This window comes from Danio aesculapii, chromosome 23 (assembly GCF_903798145.1).
Source record: "Danio aesculapii chromosome 23, fDanAes4.1, whole genome shotgun sequence".
NCBI lineage: Eukaryota > Metazoa > Chordata > Actinopteri > Cypriniformes > Danionidae > Danio > Danio aesculapii.
Window position 1 is genome coordinate 8,033,447 of NC_079457.1, and position 21,481 is coordinate 8,054,927.

General features: G+C 36.5%; 1 protein-coding gene across 4 annotated transcripts in view; it reads right to left on the minus strand.

The window, feature by feature from the left end:
• Positions 1 to 21,481, minus strand: part of map7b (microtubule-associated protein 7b) — an 80,129-nt gene that overhangs the window by 12,317 nt on the left and 46,331 nt on the right. For 2 of the 4 annotated variants that reach the window (XM_056449347.1, XM_056449345.1), the window contains exons 5-11: positions 19,564 to 19,678; positions 15,730 to 15,840; positions 13,147 to 13,248; positions 8,868 to 8,984; positions 5,633 to 5,790; positions 3,606 to 3,748; positions 1,627 to 1,871 (exon numbers count right to left, since the gene is read on the minus strand). In XM_056449347.1, the coding sequence (XP_056305322.1) occupies positions 1,627 to 1,871; positions 3,606 to 3,748; positions 5,633 to 5,790; positions 8,868 to 8,984; positions 13,147 to 13,248; positions 15,730 to 15,840; positions 19,564 to 19,678 (991 nt within the window). The remainder of the gene's footprint in view (positions 1 to 1,626; positions 1,872 to 3,605; positions 3,749 to 5,632; positions 5,791 to 8,867; positions 8,985 to 13,146; positions 13,249 to 15,729; positions 15,841 to 19,563; positions 19,679 to 21,481) is intronic. The other 2 variants (XM_056449346.1, XM_056449348.1) reach the window with 2 other exon arrangements.

Consider the following 21,481-nt stretch of genomic DNA (forward strand, 5'->3'; position numbering starts at 1 on the left):
GCTCGTGCTGTATTGAACAAACGCACGTCAACACTTCATAACTATAGCGGCCGTTTTTCAACTGAACTAAACTTATATGTGATGTCTTGGTCACACTATTTGGAAGGCAGGAACAAATTGCCTCGCGGGCCGCCAATTGAATAGCCCTGCTGTATGGTTTCTTGGGTCATGTGGAGAGCTTCACATCACCTTCCTGCATTTGTCGTAAATTACTTGACATCACCCGGACAGAGAAGAGCTTGGCCAGACGCACCCGGCCCGAACCAATCGAGAAAAAGAAATATATTTATGCTTAAGTCAAACACTTGAACAAAAATTGAAGAAATGTTTGAAGTAAATTTAAGACCTCGTAAAAATGGGATTAAGACCTTTTAAGGGCCTTAATTTTCTCATAATTGATTTATCAACTTTAATACTTTTTAAGACCCCCGCGGACACTGGTCTGGTCTGGGACTGGTCTTTTTAAGACCCCGCTGGTCTAGTAACTATAGCGGAGATATCAAAAAGGGGCGAAGTCTTATTGGATCAAGGGCATGACTACATGACTTCAATGACTACAGACCGGTGGCCTTAACATCTGTGGCCATGAAGTCATTCGAAAGACTGGTGCTAGCATATCTGAAAGACATCACTGGACCCCTGCTGGACCCCCTGCAGTTCGCCTATAGAGCAAACCGGTCTGTGGATGATGCAGTCAATATGGGACTGCATTATACCCTACAACATCTGGACAAACCAGGGAACTATGCAAGGATTCTGTTTGTGGACTTCAGTTCTGCCTTTAACACCATCGTCCCATCACTGCTTGAGTACAAACTGGCCCAGCTCTCTGTTCCTAGCTCTGTCTGGTTCGGCTCAGCTGCCAAAACCAACCTCCGTACACTACAGCGAATAGTCCGGACTGCTGAACGAATCACTGATACAACCCTTCCTACACTTCAAGAACTGTACTCTTCCAGAGTGAGTAAAAGGGCTCGCAAAATCACTCTGGACGCCTCACACCCAGCACACTACCTGTTCGAACTGTTACCGTCTGGTCGGCGCTTCAGAGCACCAAGCACAAAAACAGCCAGACACAGGAAAAGTTTCTTTCCTCAGGCTGTCTACCTTATGAACAGTTAAATATTCCCCTACTGTGCAATAAATATGTGCAGTACTTTCTCATACGCACTTGTACAGAGCACCTTATATCAATATACAATGCAATACTTTCTACATTCGCACTTGTACACAGCACCTTATAACCTGTATATTTATAACAATCTGTACATACAACTCAACATCCAGGTTTCTTCACTAACCGCATCTGTTTAATGTTCATCATTTTTTATTATTATTATTTTATTTTTTCAGATTTATTTTGTGTTGTCACTTGTCACTATGTACACTGGAAGCTTCTGTAGCCAAAACAAATTCCTTGTGTGTGTGAAGCACACTTGGCAATAAAACTGATTCTGATGTTTGGTTTGGTGCCTTCAAATATCAAAATATTTCAGCAAAATTCACCAGGTGCACTTTGAAAGGATTATCAATCTATTAAAACGATTACAAAGGGGATTAAATCGCTAGGATTCCTAATTCTAACATAATTGTGCTTGACTGTTCATGAATGGTTGCATTACTGACCAGCACTAGGCTCTGTTGTAGTTAATGGAGCTTCTGGTTCAGTTTTAGGAGGTTCTACGTCCTCCTTTTTGGCTGCCTCTCTTTCTGGTGTAACTCTCAGACTCTCGGATGTCGGTCTGCTGGGCCTGAGATTGCCTGGCGATAAGGACGGATTGCTATGAGACAGAGGGATTGATGCTGGAGGAGGAGGAGACCTGGACTTTTTTGGGTTTGGTGTCTTCTGAAGAGGTTTAGCAGTAGAGCTTCTGGGGAAAACACAAAAAAAAAAACAACAACACTGAATCAGTAAGTGAAACGTAGTTAATCAAGTCACAATGCTAGTGATATATTTATCATTTGAATTAATTAATATATTTTAATCCCACTGTTAAACTTGTATGTAGTTATGATCAATGCCATTCTATTTTGCCATTTCAAATATTTCTATATTGTGGTGTAAATGCATTGTATAGTACATGCATTATTATAAAATTGCTTGCACAAGCATTTCTGGAGCAATTTCTTTTGAATAAGAATTCATTTGATTTCTTGGAAACAATTAAGATTGCTTAATTCAGTGCTTCTCAAAGTAGGGGTCGGGACCCCCTGAGGGGTTGCAGGACAATGTACAGGGGGGTGGTCACTTGGTGATTTCCAAAAGTCAAATAAATTTTATTAAACGATTAGAGTTATCTGTTGCAGCAGATTGATTTTACAGCACCGGGTTAAACTTTGACACCTTTATGACACTCAAATACATTAAAAATAAATACAGACCACAACTGAACATGGAAGATGATCTCCAAGTGGTGGTCTCCAAAATCAAACCAAGAATAGACTTAAGAAGAATAGTGCTGTAAACATTGTGCCCACCAGTATCATTAGGTGTAGTTGATATTAGATTAAACAAATGAATAAATGACTATAAATAAATGATAAGGTTGTTAGACTGTTGCATTTTTTTATGCTCATGTTTATTTAGGCCTATTGTTGTGTGCAACGTTTGTTTATTTACAGTATACCCACCTCCAAGAATAATAAGAGTCACGAGTCACTGTTATTTTGGGGGTCGCGGGCTGAAACGTTTGGCTTAATTTATAATTGGCAAAACATACATGAAATCTGTAAAATAAATCTGTAAAGTAAATATGATAACATAGATTTATTTTTTTTGTTTAGAATTTTGTATTAATTTTCTTCATTGTCCAATAAAAACACATTTCCACGTTATTTTAAAGCATATTGAAATCATACATTTTTATGAATATTTCATAGTTACATATTTCAGTACAAGTAATTTTAGCAAGTTAAAAAATACATATTGTTATATTTCTTTTATTGAGTTAGATTGTCAGATTTCTTATCGATATCGATCTTATCGTTCTTATAGATACATTTCTTAGCTACTATGTCATAAGTAACCATTTAATAATTCTTTACTTGCCTTTAGAAAGACATCTGCAATTTAAAATGAGTTCAGGGTTCCCACGTTGTCATAAACAGCAGATTCAAAAACTTTCAACGACTTTAAAAGCTCCATTAATTTCAAATCTAACACTCTTGCAATTGACTCCGCCAGCACGTGTAGCACCATGAAAGTCCTACTGTACTTAATTCACTTACACTTAATATTTACATTTAAAAATCAGTGGTGATGATGTTTTGAATGTGCTATTTAAAAAAAAAAATAATTCAATACTGGTGATATTTATATAGGGTTTCTGAAATATTGATCAAATGCGCATTGTCAGTCCTAGTTCTTGTAGAATTTCCCATTGTTTTTTTCATTCCGTTTCTGACAGCAGCACAGTCCCACTGTTGAAATAACACCATAAAATAATTTCTAATTTAATTCAAGCACTTTCAAGTTTTTAAGTACTTTCCAGGCCGTGAATCTATATTTCAGAAATTGAAGTACTTTCAACAAGCGTTGGAACCCTAAAATGCATACTGAAAAATCATTGTTAACAGCTTGTTTTTTATCTTGAGGGCTTTTATACCTATTAGGGGATGGATTGGTGACCCTGCTGCGATGGCCGACAGGTGAAGGAGCTCTCTTAGGTGTGAAAAGGCTCAGACTGGGAGTGGGATACGACAGGTTACTCCATGACTTCCTCACATTGTCTTTATCCTTCCTGTCAATCTACACAGAGATGCAGAATACATCTTTTGAGAAACACCAACACTACAATTGTTTTTTAACACACAAGTAACTTCCAGAGACACATAAACAACTTCAAGCACAATACTGAAGTGCACATGTAAGTGTTTTTATACCAAAATATTATTTTTAGCTAAATTACCCATCTCTCTGATTGATAAACCTCAATATAAAACACAGTATTAAAAATAGAGAATCAATGAGACGTCAACTGATCCAATTTATCATCGAAATCAAAAATAGGATGAATATAAGGTGAAACTTTCTTACTCTTTCAATCAAACATTGTACAATTATACATTTTAGCATCAAAAACAACATTTAGAAAAGAAACAAATATATATAAAACAACTATTATTAATATATAAAATAAATTGATAAAGGAGACAAAGATGTGATGCAGATAAAATTGTAAAATGTAAATACAAACATGTATAACACAGAACAGTAATATCTTTTTTTATTAAATTAAATAATTAGTAAAGACTAGTGCTGGGCAATAATTAATCACATCCAAAATTAAAGTTTGTTTTGACATAATATATATATGTGTGTGTGTGTGTGTGTGTGTGTGTGCGTGTGTGTGTGTGTGTGTGTGTGTGTGTGTGTGTGTATATATTATATACACTACCTGACAAGAGTCTTGTCGCCTATCCAAGTTTGAGAAACAACACATAATAACTTGACTCCTAGTTGATCATTTGGTATCAGAAGTGGCTTATATGAAAGGCAAAGGCCTCTAGATTATGATAAAATATGATCATGCCTTGATTTTAATGATTTAATTAGGACAGTAAGGTCTGACTTTACTTAGACAAAAGTCTTGTCACTGAACAGAAATAATCTCCAGTATAGAATATAAAGTCATGCTGCAGTGGAAACAGAATGAATATTGTGTCAGACTCTCATGAGCTTGGAGGACTGCATCCATACATCTCTGCAATGACTCAAATCACTTATTAATGAAGTCATCTGGAATGGCAAAGAAAGCGTTCTTGCAGGACTCCCAGAGTTCATCTTCAATGCCTCCTCCTCCTCCATCTTATCCCAGACATGCTCAATTATGTTCAAGTCTGGTGACTGGGCTGGCCAATCCAAAGTATGAGAAGGAGCACTTTCCTGCTGAAGAATTTGCCCTCTCCTGTGGTTTGTAATGTAATGGGCAGCACAAATGTCTTGATACCTCTGGCTGTTGATGTTGCCATCCACTCTGCAGATCTCTCGCACACCCCATACTGAATGTAACCCCAAACCATGATTTTTCCTTCACCAAACTTGACTGATTACTGTTAGAATCTTGGGTCCATGTGGGTTCCAGTAGGTCTTCTGCAGTTTTGTGAGGATTTGGATGCAGTTCAACAGATGATTCATCAGATAAATCGACCTTCTGCCACTTTTCTAAATGATCAACTGAAGTCAAGTTATTATTTGTTGCTCTTACAACTGAGATCGACAACAAGACTTTTGTCAGGTAGCGTATACTTAAATACACACACACACACACACACACACACACACACACACACACACACACACACACACACACACACACACACACACACACGCACATTTATTTATATTTAGATATACAATATACATTAAATGACACAAATTAGATATAAATTTAAATATATATTTAACAAAAAAGGGTTGTTTCTATCTATGTGTGTTTATCACACTCATAAAGATATAAATGTCAAAACAAACTTTTATTTTGAATGTGATTAATTGCGATAAACTTAGGCCAGGTTTAGAATTATAACAATGATATAATAGTTATTTACATCTATAATTGTCTCATTACATCCTTTATTGTTATTTTAGGAAGGGTTGCCAAATAATGTGAAATGTTTTAAACATTCTTACCATGATATTCTGAGTGGTCTTTCTGCGAGTGCTGCTGTCTGGAGGAATAAAGCCTGCTCTGATTGGTCTCTCCATATTAAGGCCTGCTTTCATTGGCCGTTCGGCGCTGCGTGACTGGATGGACTTGAAGGACATGGAGCTCATTGGGTGACAGGAGGCTGAGCGAGGACAAACGGGGGTCACTGTACCATGGTCAAGTTCAACCAAGCAATCAGGGAGTTTGTGAGAGAATTCAATTGATTCAGTTTGGACAAGAGGAGAGCCGGGAGAGAGAAAGATGCGCAAGAGGAAAGGGTTAAAAAGGGTGAATGAATGATGAGAAAGCGGAAAGAGAAGAAAAATAAAGCTTGTATTAGTAAATATAAAAGCTCTAGAAAGAAATTAGGCAACATCAATGTCATTGGACGGTGGAAAATTCAACTCAATTCAAGTTTATTTGTATAACGCTTTTCACAATAATTATTATTTCTAAGCAGCTTTACAAAAGGTGCAAAGTGTTGCATTACAATCAAAATCAAAAGGGTCAGACAGGATCTGCTATTTCTGTGCAGAATTTTGCAAAAATGTAGCATGATTTTGGGAGTATCATAACTAAAATCTTAACTTATGAAATAAAAAATACTTTTAACTTGTATTTAATGTTTACAATGCAAATCTAATTAGATCCTGTTAATTGGTAAACAACGCAAGTCTCTCATATGATATACAGTATCTACTAAAATACAGGAAATATTACTTTGCAAACTGTATTGATGAATAAATCATATGAACATTTTCATATTAGTCAATAATATTACTGAAATAATCTAAAAACTGAACAAATATAAATGTATACACATTTACACAAGTAAATAAATACACTCGATGGGCTAAAAATCTGCAGAAATCTGTAATTCCGCGTGGGCCTATTAGTTAGCATAGTTTTATTAGTTGCTAATCACTTTAACTAGTAACTTTAGTAGCTTTTAACAGCTATTACAGTTATTATAAGCAAAGTTAACCTGCAGTTACATAGTATATAGGTGATATCATTGTGTAGATATTCAATGAAGTGTATTAAGTGTATGAGAATTTAAGAATGTAAGGGGGATTGTTCATGTCTAGTCACTTAATGTGTTTTTTTTTTTATCTAAAAGAAATCCAATGGTGAAAAGGGAAGGTGTAAATGCATTCAAGACTGATTTTATTTCGATCTCTGAAACCACTTCAGGAGGTGGTCTGGGACAGACTAAAGAAAAAACAGGACTCTGAATGGAGAGGAGAAATAATGTGCACAGTTTAGAAAGCATAATATTGGGAGAGTATATTATACACAAATAAATGTAAACCATTTACAGTTTTGTATCTGTATGACAAAAATAGATGTATCTATTTATAAATAATAAGAATAAATTGTATGGGGGATGTGTAGCTCACTATAGTTTCTAGAAATAAATAATAATTAAATAAAATGAAGTATCTGATGCTTTAGTCAATGTAACCTAGTTAAATTTGCATATAGCATGAGATTTGAAGATTGGATTTATATACGGTATGTTTAGCAAAGACATATTTATGAAGGACAAATACTTCTTTTCACATATTCTGCCCTGATATATGTCAGTGAACTCATTAGGCCTTATACAGCTTGTAGACCTTTAAGATCCCATGATCAGTTTCTTTTGTCTTTCCCTCGGTCTCGTTGCAAATCAAAAGGTGATCGAGCTTTCTGTGTTGCAGCCCCAAGGCTCTGGAACAGTGTCCCTTTAAACATCAGGAATCGTCCATCATGAACTTAAAGACTTATTTTTACTTCCTTGTCTTTGAGTGACGCATGCATGCTATTTCTAATCTGTTTTTCAGTATTACATATATATACACACATATTTCCTTTTCTTATATTTTAATACAAGTTTTATTTTTGTATTAAATATTTTATTTTATTGTAAAGCACTTTGGATCAACTACAGTTGTGTAAAATTGTGCTCGATATATAAAACGTTTGCCTTGGCTTTCCTTGGACAAATCTAAATAAAGTGGTTTTTACAAATTAGATAGCAATCTGATCAGAGAAAATGCATGACGTGACCAGTGTAAACAGACCCTAATGGCCCGTTTCCACTGAGTGGTGCCGTACGGTACGCTTTTATGGCTGTTTACACTGTCAAAAGGTACCTAAAAGTGAACTGTACCGTACCACTTTTTGGGCACCCTTTGCAAAGGGTACCTAGCACAGCAAAAAGGTACCAAGAGGCGGAGCTAGACGCAACAAGCAGGAAAATGAAAACAAAGAAACTTTGTTTTTTAAATTACATTTTTAAAAACACAGCCGAGACATTACATCATAATACTATATACATATAATAATGAACCATGGTCGACCCGAGATCAAACAAACCTGGTCATTGTCTTGATGTACAGCCACAAAGCCAAGAAGAACAAAATCTGCCATATTTTACGAGCCCGTCTAAAAGTGCGTGCAGTTTTACTTTCTCCAGAGAACTCACGATGGCTTGTATGCGCATCTATAGTTGAAATAACGAACTTCTTGAGCTGATGATAATAACGTGCGTGTGATTATTGAAGTAATTCTGACGTCCTGTCAGAAACGGACAAACGTGAAGTGAAGCCCGAAAAAACAAAGGAGCAAATGATCCTTTCACCAAACCTGAATCATGAACAAACTGCCATGTTTAACTATTATCATCGCCTTTTGGACTATTATGAACTCTGAATGACTAAATTACTTTCTAACAGGTTACATGTGCTGCTGAAGATTAAAGATACAGATGACAGGTTTGCACTGACTGGGCTACATGTTTAGTTGTTATTAAAGATGCCTGAAACATTGTTTTACATCAAAGTATTATGCATTACCTTTAGTAAAGTATTAATGGTTTAAAGTATTACCTTTTTTGTAACCGATTGAGTATTAGTACATATATATTTTTAGGTAAATTTATTTATACATTTTGTATAATACTATTTTTGCATTTTGATTTTATTCTAGGCATGGAAATGCATTCTGAACAGACAATTTATTTCCTCGAGGCAATGATGATGAAGTTGCCCATGTCAGAATCCTTTAATTTGATTAAAACCCCAAACCAAAATAAAAACACCAAACAATTAGCAAGAAACCAACACAAGCCATTGAGAGATTAGCATCAGCTCCATTAGGACAAACCCACACACACACATTGGTTGAAGATGAAGAGGACTATAACTGGAAAAGGCTAAAGTGTGTGTTCTCTACCTGCTTCTCCAGATAAAGACATGGCGCTGCGACTCCTGGCCAGATAGGAGTGTGTTGGTGTCTGTAATCGACTGATCACTGTGTTCTCCCATGGAGTAAGAGGCATACGACGCATACCTAGAGGAGCACATGGACACATATTCTCACTTATAGCTGAAGACAAAATTATTAGCCCTCCAGTGAAATTAATTATTTTAAAATATTTCCCTAATTATGCTTTATGGAGATTTTAACACATTTTTAAACATAAAAGGTAATAACTAATTATTAATAAAACATTGTTTTGTCTTTGCCATGATGACAGTACATAATATTTTACTAATAATTGTGCAAGATACTAGTATTCAGCTTAAAGTGACATTTAAAGACTTAACTCAGTTATTTAGGTTAACTAGGGAAGTTAAGTTAGTTAATTGGAGTACATTGCAAGTAATTGGACAACATTGGTCTGCAGCCTTAAGTGGACTAAAAATATTTGAATGTTTTTTCCATATTACTTCTTGGCAATACTTTACAAGTATTAGTAAATGCATTTACTAACATAAACAAACAATACCTTTATTACAGTATTTGTTCATGTTAGCTATCATTAGCTAATGAAAATACAGTTGCTCATTGTCAGTTCATGTTATTTCACAGTGCATTAACTAATGTTGTTATCAACCATGCATTTGGATTTTAATGAGGTATTAGTAAATGTTGAACTACGATTTATAAATGCAATTGTTCATGCTTAATGTTAGTAAATACACTAACTAATGAAAACGTATTGTAACGTGGCCATTTTCTTTGATTTATCCCATAATATTCCTTTTATTTCACCAAGCTAAAAGAATTAAGGACTTCTTAGAAGACAAAAATATTATAGGAAATACTGTGAAAACGGGACGACACAGTGGCGTAGCAGGTAGCACGTTCGCCTTACAGCAAGAAGGATCGCTGGTTCAAGCCTCGGTTGGGACAGTTGGCATTTCTGTGTGGAGTTGGCATGTTCTCCCCGTGTTCGCGTGGGTATCTTCCGGGTGCTCAGGTTTCCTTCACAGTCCAAACACATGTGGTACAGGTGAATTGGGTATGCTAAAATTGACTGTAGTTTGTGTGTGAATGCGTATGGATGTTTCCCAGTGATGGGTTGCGGCTGGAAGGGCATCCACTGCGTAAAAACATATGCTGGATAAGTTGGCGGTTCATTCTGCTGTGGCAACCCCAGATTAATAAAGGGACTACGCCGAAAAAAAAATGAATGAATGAATACTGTGAAAACGTCATTAAAAGAATTACAATTTACTGGAGGGCTAATAATTTTGTCTTCGACTGTATATTCTTTCACTTTAAATAAAGAGGGCAAAGGACACTTTTTGTCACATAACAACCTGAACAGGCAACAGTTGAGGATTTGACACGGCATGCATGCATACCATCAGAATAAGTTACCCATTTTCATGCTCTTCACACAGTTTCTGTACAGTTTTGAGTAAAGTAAAACCAAGCAATCAAAACAAAAACCTAAAAAAACAGGGTTAGTTAAATAAGCATAAATAATAATAAGCATAAACTATAATGGAAAGACCACATGAAAATAATAATAAATATATTGCATTGTATTATGACGAGTAATCATTAAATGTGAGCTTATGTATAATTCTAATCATTTTGGTTACTCCACCTGCCTTTCTATGTAGCAGAGAAGTTGGTTCAGTAATAAAATGAAGACGAAAACCCTGAAAATTATTTGTTTCTTCATTATAAAATGCTCAGAATAATTGTGCACAATAAGATAGAGTAACAAACTTGATTTTGATTTGAGGAAAACAAAAGAAAATCCTGCACACAATTTTCTTTTGCTTTGTAGATTTCATGCTTCTAAAAGAAAAAAAAAAGCATGCAAGAATTAAAGCTGAGAAGGTGCTAACAAGATACAGCGAACCCCCTATATGAAGCATGCAGCATGCAGACACAGTACAGTAACTTCCCCACTTACATTTCACATCAAAATATTACTTGAAAATTCGATAAACACTTCAAACATGCACAAAGATGACATGCAATATTTGTAGATACTGGAAGAGACTCCATGACACCAGAGCAGTATGTAGCCAGGGCTCAAGACTAAAATGCCTGATAATATAGTTTGCAAATATTTGAGAAATGTAGTGAAATTGCAGCCGGCTCCTTTTTGTTCCTCCACTTGAATTGTTAACTTGCTATGCCACTTCAGTTTTTGTTCTCGTGTTCGGATTCATTGCTGAATAATCAATGTCTGCATGCCGAATTGGGCCAACTAACCTGACAAGAGACTATGTGTGAGAGAGACACACCAAAATGAACTAGCCTAAACAACGTTGATTAAGTAATGTAAAGCACGCACCAATGCATTAGTGCAATCGAAGAGCATGCTGTCAGGTCAGGCGAGAGATATTATTTTGTACTAAATAAGAAAATATTGAAATAATGTATTTACGGCAGACACTGAATTAGAAGATCCATTTGATCTACACACTTGATCTACATCCGTCAGAATCATCAACAGCTTTCACATCCGATTTTCAAAATCACAGAAACACTCCATAACCCACTCTAAAAAGTATTGTAAACCCACGTATGCATCGTGGCCCACCATTTGAGAAACCCTCCTCTACTAAACATAGACATACACTCACTGGCCACTTTATTAGGTACACCTTACTAGTACCGGGTTGAACCCGCTTTTGCCTACAGAACTGCCTTAATCCTTCGTGGCATAGATTCAACAAGGTACTGGAAATATTCCTCACAGATTTTGGTCTATATTGACATGATAGCATCACGCAGTTGCTGAAGATTTGTCGACTGCACATCCATGATGCAAAATTCCCATTCCCCCACATCCCAAACGTGCTCTATTGGATTTAATTCTGGTGACTGTGAAGGCCATTTGAATACAGTGAACTCAATGTCATGTTCAAGAAACCAGTCTGAGATGATTCATGCTTCATGACATGGCGTGTTATCCTGCTGAGAGTAGCCATAAGTAGATGCATACACTGTGGTCATAAAGGGATGGACATCAGCATGAGGGATAGGTCAGCAACAATACTCAGGTAGGCTGTGGCATTGACACAATGCTCAAGCGGTATTAATGGGCCCAAAGTGTGCCAAGAAAATATCCCCCACACCATTACACCACCACCAGCCTGAACCGTTGATATAAGGCAGGATGGATCCATGCTTTATGCCAAATTCTGACCCTACCATCCAAAAGTCGAAGCAAAAATCGAGACTCATGAGACCAGGCAACATTTCTCCAATCTTCTATTGTCCAATTTTGGTGAGCCTGTGTGAATTGTAGCCTCAGTTTCCTGTTCTTAGCTGACAGGAGTGACACCCGCTATGGTCTTCTCCTGCTGTAGCTTATCTTCCTCAAGGTTGGACGTGTTGTGTGTTCAGAGATGCTCTTCTGCATTCCTCGGTTGTAACGAGTGGTTATTTGAGTTACTGTTGTCTTTCTCCTCTGACATCAACAAGGTATTTGCGCCCACAGAGTTGCCGTGTGCAGGATAGTTTCTCTTTTTCAGACCATTTTCTGTAAACCCTAGAGATGGTTGTATGTGAAAATCCCAGCGAGCAGTTGGACCTGTGGCCAGTGAGTGCAGGCTTAAGCTACAGTAGTTTTGTTAACGAAAATAAACTAAAATATGACAAGACGCTGGTGTTGTATTATTGTCAGCTAAGTGAACGGTACTTTTTGAAATAGCTTATAAGGGTGCCTGATAAAATAACATTGCCTGTGCCTTAATGTGCATATTTTCCAGCCTAACAGACTGAATATTAAACATTTTATATATTATTTAGATCAGAAAGGTGGATAGTATGCACACTGAGACACAGGGATATTGATGGTTCAAACGAATCATTCATAACAGAGATTCATTCACAAACGAATCACTCCCTCTGGTAATGTGAAAGGAGGCGTTTCTGGACATACTGTATGGATTAGATCAATTGAATGCAGAATTTGCTAAATGTATCCATGCAGAAACGAAGAAATAAGTATATACTGAGACATAAAACACTTCATTGAGTGCAAAGAGTCTTAGAGAAAAGGTATGCAGTAAGAAGAAAATGAATGTGTTAGTTGTTGTGACCAATGTTGTGTAATTTGTGGCTAACGCTACTGTTCATTCATGCTTTTTGATGCTTTCATGATTATTGAATCTGCAGTCTGGAGCCCTGGATAGCACAGCTTTGAACTCAGTAGGAGAGCATCAAGAAAGATTCCCGGATTTCTAAAAAAATCCACCTGCTGTTTTGTCCTGAGGAGTCTTCACTCTGGAGATTTGGGATTTAGATAGTGTTTTTTTAATCAAGCAAGACGACGAGAAAGATGTCTGCTTCCGTAAGGCTTGGACAATACAGCACATTCACACAGCACACAAATACACACACATAAAAAACAAAAAAATCATCAAATATGGTTATTTTTTTGTGAATATTGAGAAAATTAACCATCTATAAAGAGACGTACAGCTGAAGGTCATATTATTAGACCTCCTGGGACATTTTTAGTCTTTTTCAAATCTTTTTCATAATGTTTAACAGAGCAAGGGAATTTTCACAGTACTTCCTATAATATTCTTTTCCTGGAGTCTTACTATTATCCAGCAGTTTTACATTTTTTAATACATTTTAAAGGTTAATATTATTATAATAAAATTATTATATTATTATAGTCTTTGAGTCTTTTAAAATAACTAGTAAAATATTATTTATGGTCATCACGGAAAAGGCAAAAGAAATGAGTTATTAGAAATTATTCTTTTAAAACTATATTGTACGGTGGCCAAGAGAGCTTAATGTGTTGCAATTTAAGAAAGCACATGCATTTACAAAAAACACCAGCAAGTTAAGAAAAGATCTTCATCCATTTAACAGAACACGTGCTGCAAATCTTCACAACGCAAACACATAAAAAAAAACAACGCACTGCATTTTCTCACAACACTTGCAAAATCACCAGAACACAATGAAAGTGTTTCAAGGGGACCCTAAAACGTGACAGACGCTGCTGTGCCACGACTATTGCTCAGTGAAGTTGTAGGTGATCTTTGAAAGGTGAGTTTTTCATTTGTTTATTTTAACATCCTGATTCCCTTGTCTTTTGTATTTTATTAGCCTAAATAACCATAATCTAAATAGCTGGGTCCGTCACGTTTCAGGGTCCCCTTGAAACATTTCCGTTGTGTTCTGTGCTATTTGAAAGTGGTGTGAGAAAATGTAGGCGTTTTTGTAATTTGTTTGTGTTGTGAGAAAATGCAGCGTGTTTTCGTAAATCGTTTGTGCTGTGAGGAAAATGCAGCGTATATATAAATAAATAACCATAACCTAAATAGCCGGGTTCGTGACGTTTTAGGGTCCCCTTGAAACATTTCTGTTGTGTTCTGTGCTATTTGAAAGTGGTGTGAGAAAATGTAGGCGTTTTCGTAATTTGTTTGTGTTGTGAGAAAATGCGGCGGGTTTTTTTTATGTGTTTGCATTGTGAGAAAATGTAGTGCGTTTGATTAATTTGTTTGCGTTGTGAGAAAATGCCGCGCATTTTTTAAAATGTGTTTGCATTGTGAGAAAATGTAGGCGTTTTATTAATTTGTTTGTGTTGTGAGAAAATGCAGCGCAATTTTTTATGTGTTTGCATTGTGAGAAAATGCAGTGCGTTTTATTAATTTGTTTGCGTTGTGAGAAAATGCAGCGCAATTTTTTATGTGTTTGCATTGTGAGAAAATGCAGTGCGTTTTATTAATTTGTGTTGTGAGAAAATGCAGCGCAATTTTTTATGTGTTTGCATTGTGAGAAAATGCAGTGCGTTTTATTAATTTGTGTTGTGAGAAAATGCAGCGCAATTTTTTATGTGTTTGCATTGTGAGAAAATGCAGTGCGTTTTATTAATTTGTTTGTGTTGTGAGAAAATGCAGCTTATATATAAATAACCATAACTTAAATAGCTGGGTCCGTCACGTTTTAGGGTACCCTTGAAACATTTCCGCTGTGTTCTGTGCTATTTGAAAGTGGTGTGAGAAAATGTAGGCATTTTCATAAATTGTTTGCGTTGTGAGAAAATGCGGCGGCTTTTAATAATTTGTTTGTGTTGTGAGAAAATGCAGCACATTTTATTAATTTGCTAATATTAATAAAGTAACCCAGTAATGGGGGACGCAGTGGCACAGTAGGTAGTGCTGTCGCCTCAGAGCAAGAAGGTCACTGGTTCGAGCCTCAGTTGGGTCAGTTGGCGTTTCTGTGTGGAGCTTGCATGTTCTCCCTGCGTTCGCGTGGGTTTCCTCCGGGTGCTCCGGTTTCCCCCACAGTCCGAAGACATGCGGTACATGTGTACTGGTTAAGCTAAAGTTGTCCGTAGTGTGTGTGTGTGTGTGTGTGTGTGTGAATGCTTCCCAGAGATGGGTTGCGGCTGGAAGGGCATCCGCTGTGCAAAAGATATGCTAGATAATTTGGCGGTTCATTCCGCTGTGGCGACCCCGGATTAAAGGGACTAAGCCGAAAAGAAAATGAATGAATGAATAATCCAGTAATTTTATTATTTAAATGCAGCAGGTTTGTGCGTTTGCGTTGTGATGATTTGCAACACGTTTGCTGTCAAAGGGATAAAGATCTTTTCTCAATTTGCTGAGGTTTTTTTGTAATTGCATGTGTTTTCTTAAATTGCAGCATGTTAAGCTCTCTTGGCCACCGTAATGATGTTTAAAAATGTGATAAAAATGATCTAGGTTAAACATCAGTTTTGGAGTTCTTTAAATTTTGTTATTAAATTTCACAGGAGGCTTAATAATTTGCACTTCAACTGTATTTAGGGATGTGATTGTGTAAAAGCAGTTACCTCTATCTGGTGAATTCAGCAAGGTGGCTGAGGACGATGACAGGCGTTTGGAAATGACCGGATCTGTGTGTTTGGACAGATTCATAGTGGAGACTGACCTTCTGTCAGCATCTAGAAATGTACAGATGCAAAACACAACATGAACATGTGCAATACAGACAAATGCATTAAAGAAAAGACTAAAGAAATAGAGGGGCTTTACTGAGACCTTTCCTACAGTGTATTTGCAGTAAACGGATGCTAATGAAGTACGATCTAAGGAGAAGTGCTTATCTACGAGTACTAAAGCACAACCTAACATGACGAAACCATTACCAGCTTAATGCTCACAATCTGCCTTCCATCTGTGTCTATGAATGGACCGATACACTGAAGACTGCATAACTTTAAACACCTTTAAAAAGGACCTATTACGCAAATATCACTTTTATAAGTGGTTTAAAGTCCACTTATATGGATAACTGTTGCAGTTATGTGGCAACAGTGTTTGAATATAGCCAGCCTCGAATATTAAAAATAATTCACTTAATTTTTATTATAATCACCCTTGATAAAAACCAGAAACCCTTTAATTGACATTCGCATAGATGGCCCTGAGTGAGAAGCATCCATCCTCCATTAGTGTTTTGAACCTGCTGCTATGCTGACACATAGGTGTTTTTAGCTAAGCCCTCTTTTGAAAAAGGGTACAATCTTTTTTGGATTTAAAGCGACTGTCACCAAAATTGTAAAATTTGGATCAAAGCCTGAAAGAGCAGTTTCAAAAAGTTATAAAACATTATTTGTGGGGTATTTTAAGCTGAAACTACACACACTCTAGGGACATCAGAGACTTATTTTACATCTTGTAAAAAGGGGTATAATAAGTCCCCTTTAAATGATCTGGCATCCCTAATATCAGAATTTTCTGACTTTAAAGGGGTCATTTATTTAATTTTTTTATATTGCTAAAAAAATAAAATCTACAAAATTAGTTTGGAAAAGTATGAATAAATTGTAAGTCCAACAGTGTTGGTGGAACAAAGTTGGACTATAAGACAATACATTAACCCTTGTGCACTGTTTAAATTTACTACCCTTTTGTTATGTTGGGGATGAAAACATCCACTGAATTAAACTGCTGTAAAAATGCATCAGATTAATATTTTTTTCAATTTTTTATTTACTCCATCAAGGTAAGCAAGTAAAGTTCACTCTCACACTCTCAGACACACACTTTAATTTGCTGTTATACTCCATTTAAAATCCAGAAACTGAGCTTTTTTTTTTTGCTCAGGCCTATTTAAAAGGGTTAATGGTGCCAACTGATGATCAACAGTAAAAACTACAAATTTTAGCTCTTCTCAACAGGGAAAACCACCAATAATCAAAAATGCATGATTATATGGTGTCATGATGTTGCAATAAAAAAAAAAAAAAAGTGGTTATAATGGAAGTCAATGGGGCAAAAAAAAGCCACCAACAGTAAATTGGAGAGAAAAAAATGAAAGTGAATCAAAAACAATGAATGAAAGGCAATGCTGCTTCACATGTCCAAGACTTTGATAAAAGGTAATAAAAAATCCAGTCTATGATTAATTTTTATATTGAAAACAAGTCATTTTGTGTGTTTTTTTCACCAAATCAGTGACATTATTATTGATCTGGCAATTAAAACGTTAAAAGCATGCATTTTTCTAAGCAATTTAGCAGTTTTTATCAGGACTGAGCTTGATTAACAGATTTATGCAAAAAAAAAGGAAAAAAATAAATTAATCTGATGCAGTTTTACAGCCTTTTAATTCAGTGGATGTTTTAATAACATAACATAACAAAAGGGTAGTAAATTTCCCCAGAGTGTGTCATTGAGTTAAGCATTTTCTTAAAAATCAAAGTCAAAATAAGATGTCACAAAAAAATCCTTCTGCTAGCAGAAACACAGAGAAAGTTGTGGCCAAATTAAGACTCAAAATCACCCCAGAGTGGATGAAAACATCCCCAACCCTATATAAGAGTTAAAGTGATAAAATGATACATGTCCCCTTTAAAATAGAAAATAGACACATATTGATGAGAGTTTGTAAGGCAGTTTTTGAAGCTTCTGGCTTCACGCTAACAGTTCACAGAAAACAATTTAAAAGACAGCTAGACATTTATAGTTGGTGCTAAGAGCTCTAGCTACAGCTGCTAGTCTGCTACTCTACACTGACAGTCATATTCACATTTAGAGCGAATCTGCTGCTGACGGGCCAAGCTGAAAACACCATGATAGTGCTCCAGCCCAGCCAGATCCAAAGGAAAGAGAGCACAATCATCAAAACCTGAGAGAGAAAACGAAAGAGAGGGAGAGAGAGAAGCAGTGAAAGAAAGAAATATGGTGAAGCAAAACCACACAGAAAGAGAGCTAGAGAGAGAGGGAGAGGGATTGAGCAGCAAATAAAGAAAACAAAAAGGAGTGTGCAGTGATCTCATGGCTCTGAGTCAGCAAAAGTGAGCAGAGAGTAAAGAAATATACTGTACTGCAAACATAAACAAACCCTATGAATTTATATTTAGAAACTCTAAAAAGAAGCAATATTAGGACAATAAAACCCAAACTCCAGGCTAAAGTGAGCTTATATTATGGCTGCACAATTCATTGAAATAAAGCTGAAATGTGCACAAGCACAAGTGTTGAGTCTCTGCTGCTGGAATCTTAAAACCTATAATACAGTGTACGCTACCTGACAAAAGTCTTGTCATTGATCCCAGTTGCAGAGCAACAAATAATAACTTCACTTCTAATTGATCATTTGGAAAGCCCAAGGTCGATTTCTCTGATGAATCATTTGTTGAACTGCATCTTAATCATCATAAATACTGCAGAAGACTCCCATGAACCCAAGATTTTCACAGAAATCAGTCAAGTTTGGTGAAGAAAAAACATGGTTTGGGGTTACATTCAATATGGAGGCATGCGAGAGATCTGCAGAGTGGATGACAACATCAACAGCCTGAGGTATCGAGACACTTGTGCTGCCCATTACATTACAAACCACAGGAGAGGGCAAATCCTTCAGCAGAATAGCGCTACTCCTCATATTTCAGTCTCCACATCAATGTTCCTGAAAGCAAACAAGGTCAAAGTGCTCCCGGACTAGCCAGCCCAGTCACCAGACATAAACATTATTGAGCATGTCTGGGGCAAGACGGAGGAAGCATTGAAGATGAATTCAGAGAATCTTGATGAACTCTGGGAGTCCTGCAAGAACGCTTTCTTTGCCATTCCAGATGACTTTATTAATAAGTGATTTAAGTCATTGCAGAGATGTATGGATGCAGTCCTCCAAGCTCATGGGAGTCATACACAATATTCATTCTGTTTCCACTGCACCATGAATTTATATTCTATACTGGACATTATTTCTGTTAAGTGAGAAGACTTTTGACTAAGTAAGGTAAAAAAATTTAGAGGCCTTTGCCTTTCATATAAGCCACTTGTGATACCAAATGATCAACTAGAGATCAAGTTATTATTTGTTGATCCTAAAACTTGGATAGGCGACAAGACTTCTGTCAGGTAGTTTACTATATACACACATTCAAGTCAGATGCCAAAATACTTACTTTTTTTTTAAAAATAAAATAAAAAAACTCACTTTCATGGTAAATGCTAAAAAAAAACAATATAATATGCTGTTCATAATCACATGACCCAAACTCTACACATGCATCTCGAATCGTAACAAGAATTAATGTTGTTGTTTTTCATGAACGGTCCCATCTGTAATTTGATGTGTTGTGAGGATATATAGGTTTTCCAGATTCTCTTTATCCAGCAATATCATATTAAATATACTGTGCTTGTGTGTTTACCGCTGTTGTGTGAGGCGCTAACAGAAAGCGTTCCACCCCAACTCCAGCGATTTGACTTGGGCCTGGCTCTTTGACTCTTCTCCATTGTCCTCCTGATAACAGCCTCATACCGTACCTGAAACACAAAGATATTCCCATTCTAGAGTGCATTTTGTTTTCATTTAGTTTTAAGGAAATTAACTGCAACTCCATCACCATAGCATAATGCAAAATCAAATAGATTAAATACAAGTTTATTTGTTTAGTGACTTTCACAATTATTGCTCCAAAGCAGCTTTACAAATAGTGTACATTACATTACAATCGAAATCTGAAAAAAACGTTAAGGTGTAAGGTGTAGAGTTCAGCTGTCAAGCATATAGACTGTTAATCTACAGTTATACAATATAATGTACTTTTTCAAAAAGAGTGATATCTATTAGGGCTGCACGATATTGGAAAAATCGAATATTGTGATTTTATTTTTCTGCAATAGAAATTGCGATTCGAATACAGTTTCACGAGATGGTTAGTATACCACTATTTGATAGTATTTTGTGGAGTCTAATAGTATTCAGGTACAAAAATGTAATAATCACAATGCTAAATTTTCTTTGTGTTGTTTCTAGTCAAAATATCTCAAATAATTTTTAGTAAAATTGTTTGTTTTCACCTTCAGAAGAAATAAGTCAAAATTAAGAGTCAAGAATAGAGATAAAAATTCACTCATTTTGCTTCGGCTTAGTCCCTTTATTCATCAGGGGTCACCACAGCATAATGAACCGCCAACTTATCCAGCATATTTTTTACACAGCGGATGCCCTTCCAGCTGCAACCCAGTACCGGGAAACATCCATACACACTTATTGAATATTACACACTTATGAATATTCACACTAGGGTTGGGCGATGTCGACCAATTTGGCATTGTACGATGTCTAATATGAAACATCGCGATGGACGATGGCATTGTCGTCATAAGCGGCGGTGAATTAATTATTCATGAATTATTAATTAATTCATAACGGATTAATTATTTGTAGCCAACCGTTTCAACTACCTGACCCGCATGGTCTTTGTTTTACCCATAACCAAATCATAAATAAATAAAGAGAAGTTACATACATAATTACCACCTGTCAATCACTTTTTCTGCGGGACTCTGGCATGCCGAACGATAGGTGTTGTTATAATGCCGTCGACAAACTTGGTTGGTAAAAAAGGTGCACAACCAACAGAAACCAACCAACAGTATCTGAGGTTTTTACTAAAATTACTAAGTACAAGCGTGAAAGCAAAAGACTGCCTGGACCCGCTGTTTAGAGTGCATGACAGTGACAGTGTGTGTGTCTGTGCCTGTGTGTGTGGATTGTTTTCGTTCTAAAATGGCATTTAAAAACTAAGATGTATTAGTGTAAACGGTGCCTCAGTGTGTATTTTTCACGAGCGGATTTGCAACGGGGGCGGGGCAGAGGATCGCGATGCCGGCTCAGCATCATGGTGTCTGTCGGCCATCGGCGATGGCATCATCTATCGGCCCAACCCTAATTCACACTCATTAGGGTTATGACTACAGCCAATTAAGTTAACTCATTTTACTTATAGCACATGTGTTTGGACTGTGGGGGAAACCGGAGCACCCGGAGGAAACCCACACCAATACAGGGAGAACATGCAAAATCCACGCAGAAATGACAACTGACCCAGCCCGGACTTTAACCAGTGACCTTTTGCTGTGAGGCAACAGCGCTAACCACTGAGCCACCGTGTTGCACATGACAATATATAATTCATTTTTTCTATACCTCTAAACATTCTATTTCTTGTGCCCAGACGTTTTAAACTCTCTTGAAATGCTCAGTCACAGGACTTAACACGCAAATGATAAACTTTCTCTTTATTATGGTTAAATTTAGCAGTGACTTTACAAATTACATGT